Here is a 16,054-nt window from a genome sequence, read left to right as displayed (position 1 = left end):
ATTTTATTCCTAGGCGGTTGTCACATAAACAGCACATTATGTTTTAACCCTTGGTTCGTGATAGTCCTATATAAAACAAGCAAAATTTAAAGTTTTGTACATCCCATAATTTTATTGCAAAGTTTAAAGCTATTTTCAATGAACGCTTTTAATATGTAATACATGTACATGTAAGTGTTTAGTCTCTAAGCAAAATAAATTTATACCAATACATTTCACATTTAAAAGGGGTTTGTCCCAAACCTGCATCTATCAATGCATCATGTTAGACGTGTATATTTATCATTAAGTCGTGAAACAAATGATAAGGTTTTATAAAGTCTTGTTGAACAAAGAACCAAACACGTGTACCTGTCGAGAGAGTTGCAATCACACCCGAAAAACGGATGTGAAACATACACAAGTTTTCATTATGTAAACAAGGGTGTTTCTGCACTGTTGCAATGAGAGTCCTGATGACACGTCTTGGAAACAATAGGTGGCAATGTATTGCCGCCTGGGGACACAATAAACGTCAAAGAGACTAGAACGAACGCGCCGTCAGAACTGTCCGAGGGCTTTGGCTTGCAAAGTTGCAATATCACGTAAAGGACAGTGGTGTAAACTCCTCTATCAATGGGGCATATTGTATTGCACAGTCTGACTAATGTCTGAGAATAGTTATACGTTTCCTCTGACATGAAGGAACATTTACATGCTGTGTTTTCTGTGTAGGCTTAAGCCGTAATTAGAAATCTTTTTTATAAAAATAGTAAAATTTGAAGGACAAAAATCCAAACTTTTAATTGAATGCAACAATGACACGGTCTTGGATTTACGTATTAGGAATATCTTCTCTATTTTTCGGTGAGTATTTGCCTGCGTGAAATGTGTGTGGGGAAAGTTGTGCCTGTAAGAAATGTAATGGTTGTTTGATAATTTGTATTTTGTATTCTTTGAAAATCGAGTAAAAATAAACATCCAATTTATCAAATATATATATCCAAATGTGCCTAAGTTTTGGCTTTTAGTCAATTGTATTATTCTTCATACCATTGCTTGGAAAACTTAATGATTGATGACTATATATGCAAATATTTCTTGAAATCTTTGATAAAAAAAGATTATAGGATAAAAACAACCCTGATCGATACATTATAAAACAGTTTCTAATGTGTGTATAATCTTGAATTGAATATTATAAGATCCTTCTGTGTTAATTTTATTCTATCAAGAATAAAAGAGACAAAAATAACAAATTTGAAAAAAAGGAACTAGTTTTCACTTCTGATTGCGCAAAATGAAATGGAAATCGTGTTGTCATTGTACAGTAGAATGCGGAAATGAGACCGCAAACTTAACCGTGGTTTCGCCTCATGATGGGCTTTCATTGTCGGATTTTGGTTGACCATCATCGAAGACCTTATCAACATGCATCTGACTAAGTACTTAATGTTTACGTCACGAGATGTGGGCATTGCCTTTGGTTTAGACAGTAAATGAGATGAGAGTATGCGTTAACTATCTGCAAAGATGAAAAGTGACAACATTTGTTGTTGTTTGCTTGATCTAATTTCCTAGAATAAGTTTTATTTTAAAGTATTTAATGTATAACGAAAGGAATATGAACAATTATGAAGGATTTAAATCAACATAAATGTTTATTGTTAATACTGATGAAACTGAAGTAGATGAAATTCACATGATTGGTAAATGATCAAAAGCCGACCTTTCTGCACTTGAGACTTTTTTGAAGAGTTATCTGCCCTTGGTAAAAATTAGTAAAATCTAATTTTCTAAAAAAATAAATATGCGAGGTAAAAGATTAATTTTATTTCGTATTTTCATAAAGAGATGTGTAGGTAACTTTCTACCAAGAGATTTGCATGAAAATATAATTTCTTTGAAAAATATTTTGATAAAACATGCTCTTCCCATAGACTTCATTGTCAAATTCTAGGTAAAATGAATCGAACAGTAAACAAAATTTTGAAAATCCCAATGGCGGATTATTTTTATTTGATGAACCCTTCAAAATGATACCATGATTACAAAAATCCCACCATTCATTTACTAGATACATGTATAAAATAGGGTCGTTATACATTGAATATTAAAAAAAAAAAGAAGTGTTGGAGAAAGCCCGGTTAAAAAGAATACATCTAACTCAAGTTTGGAAATAGTTTAAACGTTGAACGATAGCGATAAATTAAATTCCACGTCGAACAAGTCTAAGCAGTATACATTGTACATGTAAAGGTAATATAACACCAGCTTCGTGTAACTACTGCATGCTTTCGCTGACAAAACCGCAAAAAAAACAAAAAACCTCGGATTTTCATCAAATCATTCGCCACATTGCTCCATATTGCCCCAAGTGGGTGTGGGAGGAATACCGACAATTTTTGCACCAACAGGTAGATATCATTGCCTCTCCCGGTCTGTTCAATCGTTAATGGCGGATGGTAGGTATTAACCTCTTGGATGCATGTTGTAGGAGTTCAGAGTCATAAATATATCCGGTGTTATTGCCTTGCTTCTATTTGAACTTTCCTCGATGACCAATAAACGTCATCTATACTTCTATTTATGTCTTGACTAAAACGCCAGCAAAATGTTTTCTGTACCAAATAACAATATGAATATTTTTAAGATTAAAAGAATACTTTAGGGGAATCTTATTTTTATTATTATTTCAGATAGATAGCTGACAACATAATCTATTTCTCTCGATTTATGCCTCCATTAATGACACTTTTAGGACACAGTGTATTGGCGTTTCAGTTCCATGAGAAGTTTCTCTGAAATGCTAAATTATTCGGAAGTACTGTAAAAGATCCAATATCTTCATAGAAAATTTCCATTAAGCATTGTTCGATTTATTTTACAGCTCTATCACAAGCAAATCGTAAGTACTTATAATTGTATTTTCAAAAGTTGATAAGAAATCTATTTCGGGGGCCATTTTCATGAAGGAAATGAAAAATTTTTTTTAAAAAAAAAATAATTCTACTTGTTCATTTCAGACTTAACAAGAAACAGGACGCTAAGTAAGTTTCGTTTAAGTTCTCTCAAGTGCTCGAATATGCTCTTTTTGATTAAAAACTGGATAATTTCAAAACCGGACATCTTCCGAACTTTTCAGCAAGAGAACAGCTACTACGTAGAAGAACGCGAGTCACAAGTAGAACAAATGGTAACAATGTCATACAAAGAGGCCGAGGGTCTCCGAATGGAAGAACCGGAACTCTGGGAGGAACTGTCGGAAATCCTCGGACGGGATTCCCAACAACAGCTACAGCAGCTCAGAGAGAAATAGACAGAGTAATCCTGACACCGGTGCAAGATGGTGCTGTTAGATCCCTAAGAAATCTTTTAAGTACTAGAAGAGGTCGGGGAAATCCCAGACTTATCGGTAATCAATGTCTATCTTAACAAGACTCATTAGTATTCTCCCTGGGATACACTTTATAACAGTGCAATATGCCATACTTTATTCAACAAATACTAGAATATGTCATATATTTCTTCACTGCATTAAAAAAATATTTGAATTTACTCTAGGTTTTCTTATCCCAAGATCAGATGGACGTACACAACTTAGATTAATGAGAGGTAGGTTTACGACAATAGATAAGTAATGGTACCAAGCGCTTATCCATATTTTATAGTAGACAAATACGAAAACAAATGTGAAATGTATAGTAGCGTGTGTTTGGATTACGTGTAGATAAAGCTTAGCGTTTAATGACAGCGTCTGTGGTTGGCTCATCAGCTTCAATAAAGCTATGTGCGAATACTCTCGCGCTTTTGATATGTTTATTTGCTTCTAACAAAAATTGAATACACCTTGATGAATCCATATGAATGTTAACAATAACATAAGTAAGCTTTTTGTGAAATGTTCTGCTTTATGTCTTTACTCCATGATATAGCGTCTCCATATGAGTGAAAAATTCTCGAGCGAGACGTTAAGCAAGATACAATCAATCAATCCATGATATTGTATTCGATGGACATAACATTAATCAATTACAGATGCTTTAGATTTAAGGTGGCTCGCTACACTTTGAAAGGGTTTTTCGATCCAGCACGCAATGATTTAATCGTGAAAGAGATGATGGTATGCAAACAGTAAATATATAATGTATGTCAAAAAGGCAAAAATATGCAATTTTTGTGAACAAACATGATTTTCAAAAATTCATTTCAGTAAATGACACAGAAGACACTGGCGGATTTGAACTCGGAATCTGCTGGTCAGTAACCCGATACCATATCCACTGAGCTTCGGATATAGAGATACAAATAATTTCAAAAAACGTTTGAATCGCCATCTTGTGACGTACATGTACCGGTAGTGTCATAGTCTTGATGTAGTGAGCTACCTTAAGATTTTATAGACTATTGACTAGTTATAGACCTCTGTAGTTGCCCCGTGGATACTGACATAGATATAGGTGTTATAATGCTATGTAATATAGTTTGAATATTAGTTATTACACGGTGTAGTAAATTTCAACAAAGATTGGCACCCTGAACTTCCCTAACATGTGTTTAATATATGTATATATAACACTGGAATTTCTATTATAGGAGCTGAACAATTCTTAAGAAATCGCAGAAGAGGTAATTTTGTAACACAGGAGTTGGATATTGGCATGTGATGACGCTAGATGACCATTCTTATAGAATTATTTAATTCACCTAGCTTTTATACTGCTTACGCAGACTAGTTAACGTTTAAGGTAGTACTCTACATCGTCATAATGGCTGACTTCCTTTAAAAACATGGATGACAAAATCGATATCAGCAATATTTGACTTTTCCTTTTCTATTTAAATACCTAGCCGAGTAGCTCAGTAGGTTAGAATACCGACTGCAAATAAAAGAGAGAGAGAGAAAAAAAGAATACCGACTGCTGAACTGTAGGTCGCAGGTTCGAGTCCAGCAGGGGTTTTAAATTTTTTTCAGATTACCTTCTACTAAAACTGTATTTTTTGACAAAATAAAGTAAATTTGAAAATTTCAAGTTCAAAATATTTTTGTACATATCCTACACTTTTCATCTACATCAAATTTCTCTGGTGTAGCATACCTCCTTAACTGTTTGGAGTTTATTTTCACTTAAAATTTTCAAAAAATAGTTTTAATCCGATATTTTTCAATTTTAATTTTTAATATTTACAATGTATTATATTGAACATTCCCGACAGTTATCAAACCTGTCAAAACGCATGCGTGTTAAACGACGACTCGTGCATTTGATTGTATACAAATAAATTGCTGTAAGCAAATTTCATGTTTTTAACAAAACTGCATGTAACAAACATAAAAAACCCTGGCCTTATTGTGGTCATGACAAAGGCATAAATAAAGATATGATTAAAAAGGAATTATGCACCAAAAACCTTAGGTTACCTAACTTATGTGAACAAAACCAAGACCCGGGACTTTATAAACATTTGACTTTCAGATTTTGGTTGAGCAATATACATGTGAATGCTTTAGATGATACATTTAAAAAAAAGAAAAGCAAACAAAATTTCGGATAAAATCGTTACCAAACACCTCAGAAATTGATAGCCGTCATAATCAAAATAATATCGTCAAAATGCGTGACATAAATACGCACATTGGGTTTATGGTCATCTAGCGTCGGTTTCTTGATTTAAGCTGCAGTTGCTCACCTCTTTTTTATGACTTTCTACACTTAACCTTCCTGGCATCACCTTTACTCAGTGCACATGCACGTAGACATAAAATTCAAACACTGCCTTCGGAAGGCTGCGGAAATAGCTGACAGAGACGGATTTATGATGGCCTAGACTTCTAATTAACACTAAACCTCTAATCATGTACCTCTCAATACAAGGGGAAAAGTTTAATCATATATGATATTCATCGACTGAATTGGAATAGCTACACATTTCTAGTTGGAATAAATAATGTAATGCAACAATTATCAAATTCATTGCGAGCAATAGCAAAATGAAACATATTCAGAATTACGATAGAATACTTCTTTAAACATGTTAAAAGTCAATTAATCATGAAACTCTATGAAGCACACTGTAGTCCTTGATCATATTTTGCTACACTTGTGCAGGTTTCTAGTCTACATTGATGTTCTAACATTTGTGTTATTAACTTGATCTCGTTGCTTTCAATTTGACAGACCCCCGAGGAAACCGCGTGCGAGTAAGGGAGCTGCCCTTCAACATAAGAACCATCGTCGCCGCAGCCAGGCGTGCCAATCTTCTACCTTCAAGAAATGGAACTAGAGGTAAATATAGCACAATAAAACTATTAATATCTATATATCTGATTAATCTATAAATATAAGAGAGAAAGAATTCAAAATGCATTCTTTACCATTGGATAGCTGTGTAAATTTTGGGCTTGGTTGACTTCTAGAAAATGTTACACTGAATAAGATGAATTGTAAGATTATTTGGTAGATAGGTAATCACTTTAAATCCACTACAAGTATTTTTCAAGAAACAAATAAGTGTGAGATCCAATTTTTATGCCATGTCTTCATTTACCAATTCACGAAGCCAATTCTTAAATGCATATCAAATCGCTAGCCAATCAAATCGCTAGCCAATCAAATCGCAAGCCAGGTGCTTAGCAACCGGTATCTCCGGGTTGTTCTCGATACCTGTTTCTTCGCCATATGTATTAGAAGTGAAAGGCACATGTCTTTCGGGTATGACCTCGAAATCTGAGTGGCACGGATAAGAACATTCAATGTTATGATCATAAGCGCCATAACCATACATTATATGCATAATTGGTTGCACTTCACCGAATTTGTGACATCTCTATAGTAGTAAAAATACTCGAATGGGACATTAACACAAATCCAGATTCTAGGAACATGAGCCTTTTTCCTGAATTGGTTTCGTAGGAATCCAAGATGGCTTCAACACGAGTCTCATCCGAATGGAAAACAAGAAATTTATGATAGTACAGTACGTCGATAAGATTTGAGATTGGGGTGTTTCATTATAACACAACACAATAGCAAAATTTGAATTTACTTTTTTTGTAAATAAAGGTAAATAAAAAACGTATGGCATAATAGTTTCAGTGTCGCAAATCACACTAAAAAGTACCTGTTTGCATGGTGATCGTATCACATGGTGAAAGAAATTAAAAAAAGAAAAAGAAGTTGTGCCCTTGCGATTTCATACACTTTGATATTGTCGATTATGGAAGATATATCTTGAGAGCATTCTAGGAGGAATTGGATGTATTTTAAACTTTCCTTGCGAGCTTTACACAAGAGCACCTAGAGACGTTAGGGTCACATTTTTAAAGAGATCAGTTCCCATTTTCCTGTTTCTAGAAGCTTGATTTAGGTTGTCATTGTAAGGAAGGATTATAAAATGAAACCGGCTTCATATCTTACTTTTTACAGCCATGCAAGTCGATTGACTTAAATCATGTGATTTACTACACTGTTTTTTTAAAAAAAAAAAAAACCTGTTTCATTATTATTCATTCCTACTGGTAAATAGTAACCGTTTCTGTTTAGTAAGGAATAGAACCCCTCCAATAGTTGTTCTCCGGTCTCCGAACAGAGGTAAGACCATGTTTGAGGGTCACGATGTGGAAACATAGATATGTATACATTGTATGTGTATATTTGGGTGAATTGAAATATATTCTCATCTGTGCAATAATTGGTTTTTATTCTAAAGAAGTTTTTAATTCCTAAAGGTGTCTCTAGAAACATCTTTCAAAGCAACCGAATACGTGTTGCTATTAATAGTATACGAGTGTGAATCAAATGAATAAAAGAGTACCATGTGTTTTACAGCAGATGGGTTCAGTCTGGTATATAGCCATGTATCTAATACACAATGTACTAAAGTACTAAAGTACTAACACAGCGTGACTGTGTAGTGTATCATGCATGAATGCTTGGGTTTTCAAATTTGTATTTTTCAATGCAAAGGGACATAACGCCATCCACGTGAAGGCTGAAAGTGGGATTCTTAGCATCCAAAATAACCTGTATGAATTATCTCTATATGGTCATATCATGCATGCGGAAACAAATACTTAGAGTCCTATTCAAATATCTGCATGCAAGAATGGCATGGTATTTGTTTTTGAAATAAATTAATTACCTGTATGTGCTATTTATATGACTGCTAATAAATCGCATGTTTATGACAAACAGATATTACTTTTTATGCAAACATGCATTGATTTGATTGCTGAAACATACATTTATTACATTTCCAGGCTTTCAGCAGTCAAGAAGAATCGCGACAGTAGGAGGCTTAGGAAGGACAGGAGGACCAAGCGGAACTCAGGCTCCCCAGACAAACGCAGAGTCAGAAAGTGGAGGAGAAACAATTAAACAGAGAACTGTCAATATTGAGGTCAATGTCCAAAGTCCGGACGCACCTGAACCAAGCCCCACACCCCAAAATCCCAATCCCACAGTTGCCAACCAAGGAATGACCAATCCAACGATGATAAACCAGCAGACTGGATTTATGAATAATATAGGAGCAGGAAGAGGTTTCAACACGGCTTTTAATCAACGGCAACAGACTAGAACTAATATGATAAATAGATTGAACAGTTTTAATCCGACTAACTCGGGAAATGTTCGAAAGAATGACAGACCAGCAGACGACACTAGCTCAAGTTCATCGAATTCAGGTGGAGGGAACATCAACATAGGACTTGGAATTGGAATTGGGTCATCAGCGGCAGCTGTACCACCGAAACCAGCCACCACAAAAGCACCTGTTTCCAATAACATCGGAAACGTGTTAACCGTGGGTCAAAATACACAACCTACCCCGACCAATTCATTTCAGCAAGGGATTAATAACCAACAAGCAAGGAGTATTTCATTTGATCAAAATGCTTTTTCAGGGGTACAACAATCTGGGTTTCTCGGCAGTCCCCAAACTGGATTTCCCAGCAATCCCCAAACTGGGTTTCCCAGCAATACTCCAACTGGGTTTCCTGGCAACCCCCAAACTGCATTTCCTGGCAATCCACAAGCAGGATTTTCTTCAAATGACCAGTCTGGTTTTCCATCTAACACTCAAATCAGCTTTCCATCAAATCAGCAAACTGGTTTTCCACCAAACATTCAATTTCAGACGAATGTGAACAATCCTTCTTTGCCAAACCTTCAAATGTTTGACCAACAGCCTCCTGCGGTTTCGGGATCTATTCCCGCGAGCAATTCGTTACCCTGGAATACGTTTCCATCAAGTACTGGAAACTTTGGACAAGACACAGGTTCTTTAGCAAACACTAATACATTCACAAACAATAACCAAAATAATTTATTTTCTAACAATGCGCAACTCTTCAATGTTAATGGCATGTCAAGACAAAGAAATTTACGCCAGGAAACAATTGACACAGTACAGTCAAATCAATTTAATGCGGTTCAGCCTCTGCAGGTTAACAATCTTGCTTCTAACCAGAATTTCGCTAACTCTCAAATGCTTATTCCCCAATCTTCAACAGGAGTAATAGGATCGGTCGTTGGTGGACTTGATTCTGTTCAACAAAATACTATTCTTCAAAGTACTGGAACTGCTCTACCACCTAATTCATTTGGAAGTGGTGATCCGACAATTGGAGAACCAATGATAATTGATAATGGTGGACGAACAACTGTTGTGGTAGACAATATTACATTTACAGGCGTTCTCCCACCCGGACCACCCGTTTTAAAGACACAAGTTATTAATGGAAAAGGTTCAGTGCATATAAATCCAGTGGCATCTTCCCAGACATCAACAAATTCGTTTGGAAGAAACTTTCCGACACAACTGCATTTCTCAAATCCAAATGACATGAATTCAATTAATCAGAACGTCCAACCGACTGCAGAAAATAACCACGTGTTTCCGAATCAAAATTTATTAGGAATTCCAGGGACCCAAGGTACAAAAAGCCCTGTCGAACCTCAAATGAACAGAGATGCCTCATTTGGAACTCCCACATCCATATTTGTAAACACGTCAGGTCTCATTAATCTCACCAACTCTCGAGGGAATATGTCATGGGTGTCCAATAATTATACCAGTTTAGATTCTAATGCTACTAACCATCCACAGATGTTAGATATTTCAATACCGCTTAACATTAATCCTACATCGGCATCTAGCACTAACATAGCGGCTTCAGTGATGGGAGTTAGTCTTGTAGGGGATGTGGTAAAAAATACCTCCTTGGGCATCCCTTCTTTTCATTCCACCAACGGGACTATGCATCAAGGTAAACAGACTTCTGATGTACTAAGAAATAAACTGCTACTAGACATCAGTCCAGTCTCTTCACAGCCACACCGTCCTGTGATGTCAACTCTCCCTAATGTAAACTTGCAAGGATTATCAACAACAGTGCCTCCAACGATCCTTTTGAATGATCTACAACCGCAATTTGTTGATGCCATTTTACAGGACCCAACAGGACTACATTCTCCCAATACTGGAAACATTACTGACCCTTTTGCTCAGAGCGATGGTTTTCAGACAAACGTTCCATCAATAGCTTTCAGTAACGCTCAACCCACCGCCGTTGATCCAAATCCTCTGCCGGACGCTCAGTTTTTAGAGCTGCAACGGCAAGGTCATATTTTACACATGCGTAGACTGGCGCTTTTGAAAAGAAGAGAGGAACAACTAAATGCATTAAGAAATAAGTTACTTCTGATGGAACTCGCAGGTATGGTAATACGAATTCATATTGGTTAAACATGCATCATCACTTTTTATATTCAGATTGTGAATGTGCAATTGACTATTAGAAACTAAAACAACAAAGGGGAAAACTTAGCAATTTTTATCAACAGAAGCAGTGTCGTGAAATCGTATAAATAATCAGCAAAAATAAGCACATGCTTTAAACATCACTAATTACAATATGGAAAACGAAACAAGGTGTTTTGCATAAGGTGCATAAGGTAGTATCAATGCATCTGAATATGTAAGTCATGGTATAAATCATAAGTATATATGTTTATAAATAGACAGACATGAAAACTACAAGGAAGATGTAAAATGTCACGATTCGTGAATATTAATCGATCACAGTGGATTATAGGCCCGTATAATGGGAGCCACATTGACTTTCATACAATAAAAATGATTTACACAACAATATTCACTGAATATGTTCCGAAATTTGGAATACATCTGTACTTCCTGTCAAAGACATAGTAATTAGGAATTATTCATAAATGTAATAACAATCATGAATGCGATTGATTGGTTAATATAAGACGAAATGACACATAATTCCATGCCACCTAAACCCACATACAGTCATTCCCATTCATTGAACGAGCTACGGAGAGTTCTCGTGAATAACTGTCTTTATTTTATACGCAATATTTCCATACCTCATTTTCCCCCCTGAAACAAACCAATACATGTATTTGATGATACAATATTTGATTGATTTCATATTGTTTAACGACCCTCTCGAGAACATTTCACTCATATGGAGACGTCACCATTGCCGGTAAAGGGCTGCCAAATTTCGGCCTACGCTCAGCACTTACGGCCTTTGAGCAGGGAGGGATCTTTATCGTGCCACACCTACTGTGACACGGGACCTCGGTTTTTGTTTTCTCATCCGAAGGTTCGCCCCATTTAGTCGCCTCTTACGACAAACAAGGGGTACTGAAGACCTATTCTAACCCGGATCCCCACGGGATAGAAGATGAAGATAACGAAGATTGGTCACTGTTCGAGAAGATGAAGATAGCGAGCAGTGACCAATCTCATAATTCTTGCAAGAAATACTAAATAAAGAGTTGGATAAACACGGACCCTGGAGCATACCAGAGGTGGGATTAGGTGCTTAGGAGGAGCAATTATCCCCTGTCGACCGATCACACCTGCCATGAGCCCTATATTTTCATCAGATAAACGGAGTAATTCGTAGTCAAAATCAGTGGATAAAGAACGACCTAATAATTGATATGAAACACGTCAGACAGCATTTTACCCAGTGATAGGTTGTATTGGTAAAGTAGATCGTTATAACGACCATAGAATTTGCGAAATACGGACTTTAAACATTATCTAACTTGTCAATAATCTGCCTCGATTTAAAAACTGATCATACTCAGATCAAGCTCTTGCGGATCGATTCAGTTGAGAAAGAAATTATTTCATTAACCCTTTGAATAAGATATCGTCTTGCCCAAGTAAAACGTTATTGTATTCCTCAACAAAAAATAGATAAACACCTACAATATATACAAATGATATTTCAGGAAACCAAAGACAGCCAGTGCTACGAAAACCCTTAACGCAAGCTAAAACGCAAGATCTTAAGATCTTGGAGAACATAAAACCAGTGGCTGCTGTTCCGAAACCTACTGTATCTCCAACAGTCGCCTTCATGAATGTGGATTCGCTGCGGAATCTGATAGAGGAAATCCTACACGGTTTCTTCAAGAAGAAAAATATCATTCCAACAGGATTACCATTTCCAATCAGTGGAGGTGTGAGGGGTTTGCTTACAGTCAACAGTAACACAGCAGATCCAACACTAATCCCACAGAACTCAAATTCTTCACAATTGAATGTTACTTCAGGTAGGTTTCTACGAAGCATTCGATGCACAGGGTATTTATAAATGTAGAATATTTTTTTTGCGAATATTTGAAAAAGAAAATTACAAAGCTCTCAGTTTTGAAAGTATGTCAGTAGTAAGAAAATGAAATGTTCTAAACTTTTTCAAATGTTAATGACAAAGATGATTATGTATGGCGGTAATTTCAGTACGTGAGAACCTTCAGGTATGTTGCGATGTAAATATATATCAAAATATTTAAAGTGTAGTTATGTAATCAGATATAACATTTTGATTGTATGTTTTATATGTACGTATATATCGGATATCAGGAATTAAATAGTCTAATATAAACCAGAGGTAGATTCGTAGTACATATTCATTTTGTATCTTAAACATTCTATTGGCTATTAAGATTCTGCTACTTTCCATTGGCTATTAAGATTTTGCTACATGGCCAATTAAATCATTTCTCACTTTACAGTTCATATAAATACATCATCACCAATAATTCTGTCAACGACGTCAGCCAACACCAGTGTTTTACCAACGACGAATCCTATTCCCGCTCCTAAAACAGAGCCCATGCCTTCCCCTGTCACAGATTCCAACCCCGCTCCTAAAACAGGGCCCACTTCCCCACCTGTAACAGATCCCAATATCAGTCCAGTGACGGACCCTAGCGTACATCCTGCGGATGTTGGTGTGGTTTCGACTACAAACATTCAGTCAACTGGAACAATTTCAACAACAATTTTACCTTCCTCAACTACAGTTCTCTCCCCGTCTTCATCTCCTGTGATAATGGACAGCGTTGGGAACAGTGTAGGGCAACCAAATCTCTCCGGAAAAAAACGGAATACATTTTTTCCAGGAGGGATAGCTGTACATGCTGAAATGTCTACTTTCCAAACGCCACATATCAAAAACTTTCAGCGATCTACGCTCCCGCCAAAACCATGGAATTTCGATCTTATTCGTCATGGAGTACATCTTCCCGGAACAGCCCGGGGAATTGTCTCCAGCATTCCGGAGCTGGTTGGCGGAGTTCTATCTAGTACCAACGCCAGAGTTATTGCTGAACATAATCGACCACTAGATAGTTCAAATTTCAATTTGCAATTTAATCGTCGTCTCCAGGACGTAGGTAAATAGTTTTTTCTCTGAAACCTAGTAGTGAATCATTGAATTTAGCATACTATTATTTAAACAATATCAAATCAAATTGCTCTACATATATTAAATAAAGCGCTGTACATTTTCCATGCATTTATAACTATTGGCTGTAAACAGTGAACAGTATAAGTGGACGCAGTTGAATGGTATGTAGCTACCTTGAAGGAGCTGTAGATTTGATGTCAATGTAACACAAAGAAAAACATTGTCTGTTCTTAGAAGCTTCACTCACAAAACTTACAACATTTTCATATTGTACTCTCTCTCTCTCTCTCTCTCTCTCTCTCTCTCTGCACATCGAACGTGTTTTACTGTTTTTAACAGTATATTACAATCGAAATATTCATGAAATGTTGCTTCATAACGCCATTTTGTTCTTCAATATCAACCATCCAATTACACTTGTTTTATTTTTCCAGTTTTTGACTAAGGGAGAAAGGTAAACCCCCTCCCGGATGTTTCTAATCACTTTTAGGACCATAATTCTCATTCATATTTCGTCGTATGATTTTATTAAATGTTTCACCACACAACTGTAGTGAGCTTCTTCCCGCCAATGCACTTGCACATCGTGTTTTTGCTCTGTGCATGTGTTTTATGTAATACATATGTAGTTCAGTAGCTTGTAGCTTATTGTGCTGTCACTAACATTGAATACATGCAATTTTGTAAAGAGTGATAAAAAAGATAATTGTATGATACGATTAGATTTATTTCTCTGATGTGTAAATACATCATCATTAGAACTTGATGACGAAACCGTTCTGATATATTTTGTTATTGATTGATCTACAAAAGAGCAAGATTCTCTTTTATAAATCATCAATGATATATCCAAATTATTTCTAATGTAATTCTTTTTTCATGATAGCGATGACACCAAATATCGGAATACCTCGTGGGCAGCCTGGTGGGGTTCCGGTCTTCCCTATGCAGTAGTTCCGGTCAATGATGATGACGTCATAGCAACTAAATCCGTTCCTGAAATGATACAAAGAATGAGAAATGACGCATGGCAAGCAGCATACAAACGTCTCTAAAAATTCGCCAGTGTACATGTTCATTTCACTTCTCGATATACATGCAATCGGTTCTTGTGTAAACCGTTCCAATTCCCTCAATTACAATTCATGACGAAATGCATGTAATCGATCTGTAAATTTTCTTTAAGTGATGTTACAGAACGTGGGACGTAAAACTAAATATAGTAGCTTTCATCCTCACCTATCTTATAGCATTGTGGTATACTCATTACCATTTGTCATCTTTCATACTTCATAACCCATCGTGTCCCACATGTATAACCTAGGAGTGTATAGAGAGAATCGACTTAAGGAGAAAAAGTGCGAAACAAATTGATATTGTAAATATGACATCCTCTATACCGTGTCATTTGAATCACATGGCTGTGTTCGTATCGAATTTCTCATGTGAAAAAATGTATTTTAAGATCTTTATATTATATCACAAACAATTGTAAGCGCATTCATGAGAAAATTAAGGTCTCCTTGAAGATAATAAAATTCCAACATGCATTTGATCTTTCAGTGTTCTGTTTAACAAATATATGTAATGGTAAATGCGGGAGGATAATAGAGCTGACACAATAATATAGGTATTGCACTACAATTTTAACAATAAATCTGATGAAAGGTGAAAATAACGACTTGTGATCAGTTTCATAGCTCCTAAGAGGAATACAAAATAGAAAGTTGGACAAACACGGACCCCTGGACACACCAGAGGTGGGATCAGGTCCCCAGAAGGAGTAAGCATCCCCTGTTGACCGGTCACACCCGCAGTGAGCCTTATATCCTGATCAGGTAAACGGAGTTATCCCTAGTCAAAATCAGTGTGTCAAGAGCGGCCTAACAATTGGTATGAACACACGTCAGACAGCATTTGACCAAATGATAGGTTGTATTGGCAAACTAGATCGTTATAACGACCATAGAATTTACTGACTTTAAACGAGACTGTGGAAATCCCTGTAACATCAATTTATTTGTCAGTAGCCTGCCTCGATTTAAAAACTGATCATTCGCCGAACAATGTTTTGCGTATCAAAATAGTGAAGAAATGTAAACAGTACATGTAGGTGATAATGGAATATTGCTACATAGATATGGAAGTTGACGATGAAGAAGCTGAAATCATCCCTTTTGTCATAAAGTTGAGTTGCCGTTAATATTTATTTTCAATGAAATATCTAAGTATGAATCAGATGTAGACGATTCTGATGTCTTATTTCAAGTTCACAGGGGTATATTGAGTCGATATAGGAATGAAAATAATTATTGTTAATAGATAAAACGTCGT

General features: G+C 36.2%; 1 protein-coding gene across 1 annotated transcript; it reads left to right on the top strand.

The window, feature by feature from the left end:
* The first annotated feature begins 3,587 nt into the window (after positions 1-3,587).
* On the top strand, positions 3,588-15,257 carry LOC125647428 (mucin-2-like). The gene is made up of 6 exons (XM_048874106.2): positions 3,588-3,594; positions 6,159-6,266; positions 8,240-10,699; positions 12,258-12,581; positions 13,044-13,706; positions 14,607-15,257. Exons 1-6 carry the CDS (start codon positions 3,588-3,590, stop codon positions 14,672-14,674), a joined length of 3,630 nt encoding a protein of 1,209 aa, XP_048730063.2. The 3' UTR covers positions 14,675-15,257.
* The last annotated feature ends 797 nt before the right edge of the window (positions 15,258-16,054 follow it).

This window comes from Ostrea edulis, chromosome 6 (assembly GCF_947568905.1).
Source record: "Ostrea edulis chromosome 6, xbOstEdul1.1, whole genome shotgun sequence".
NCBI lineage: Eukaryota > Metazoa > Mollusca > Bivalvia > Ostreida > Ostreidae > Ostrea > Ostrea edulis.
Note: the sequence above shows the minus strand (reverse complement) of the source record. Positions and strands in the feature narration are given on the sequence as shown.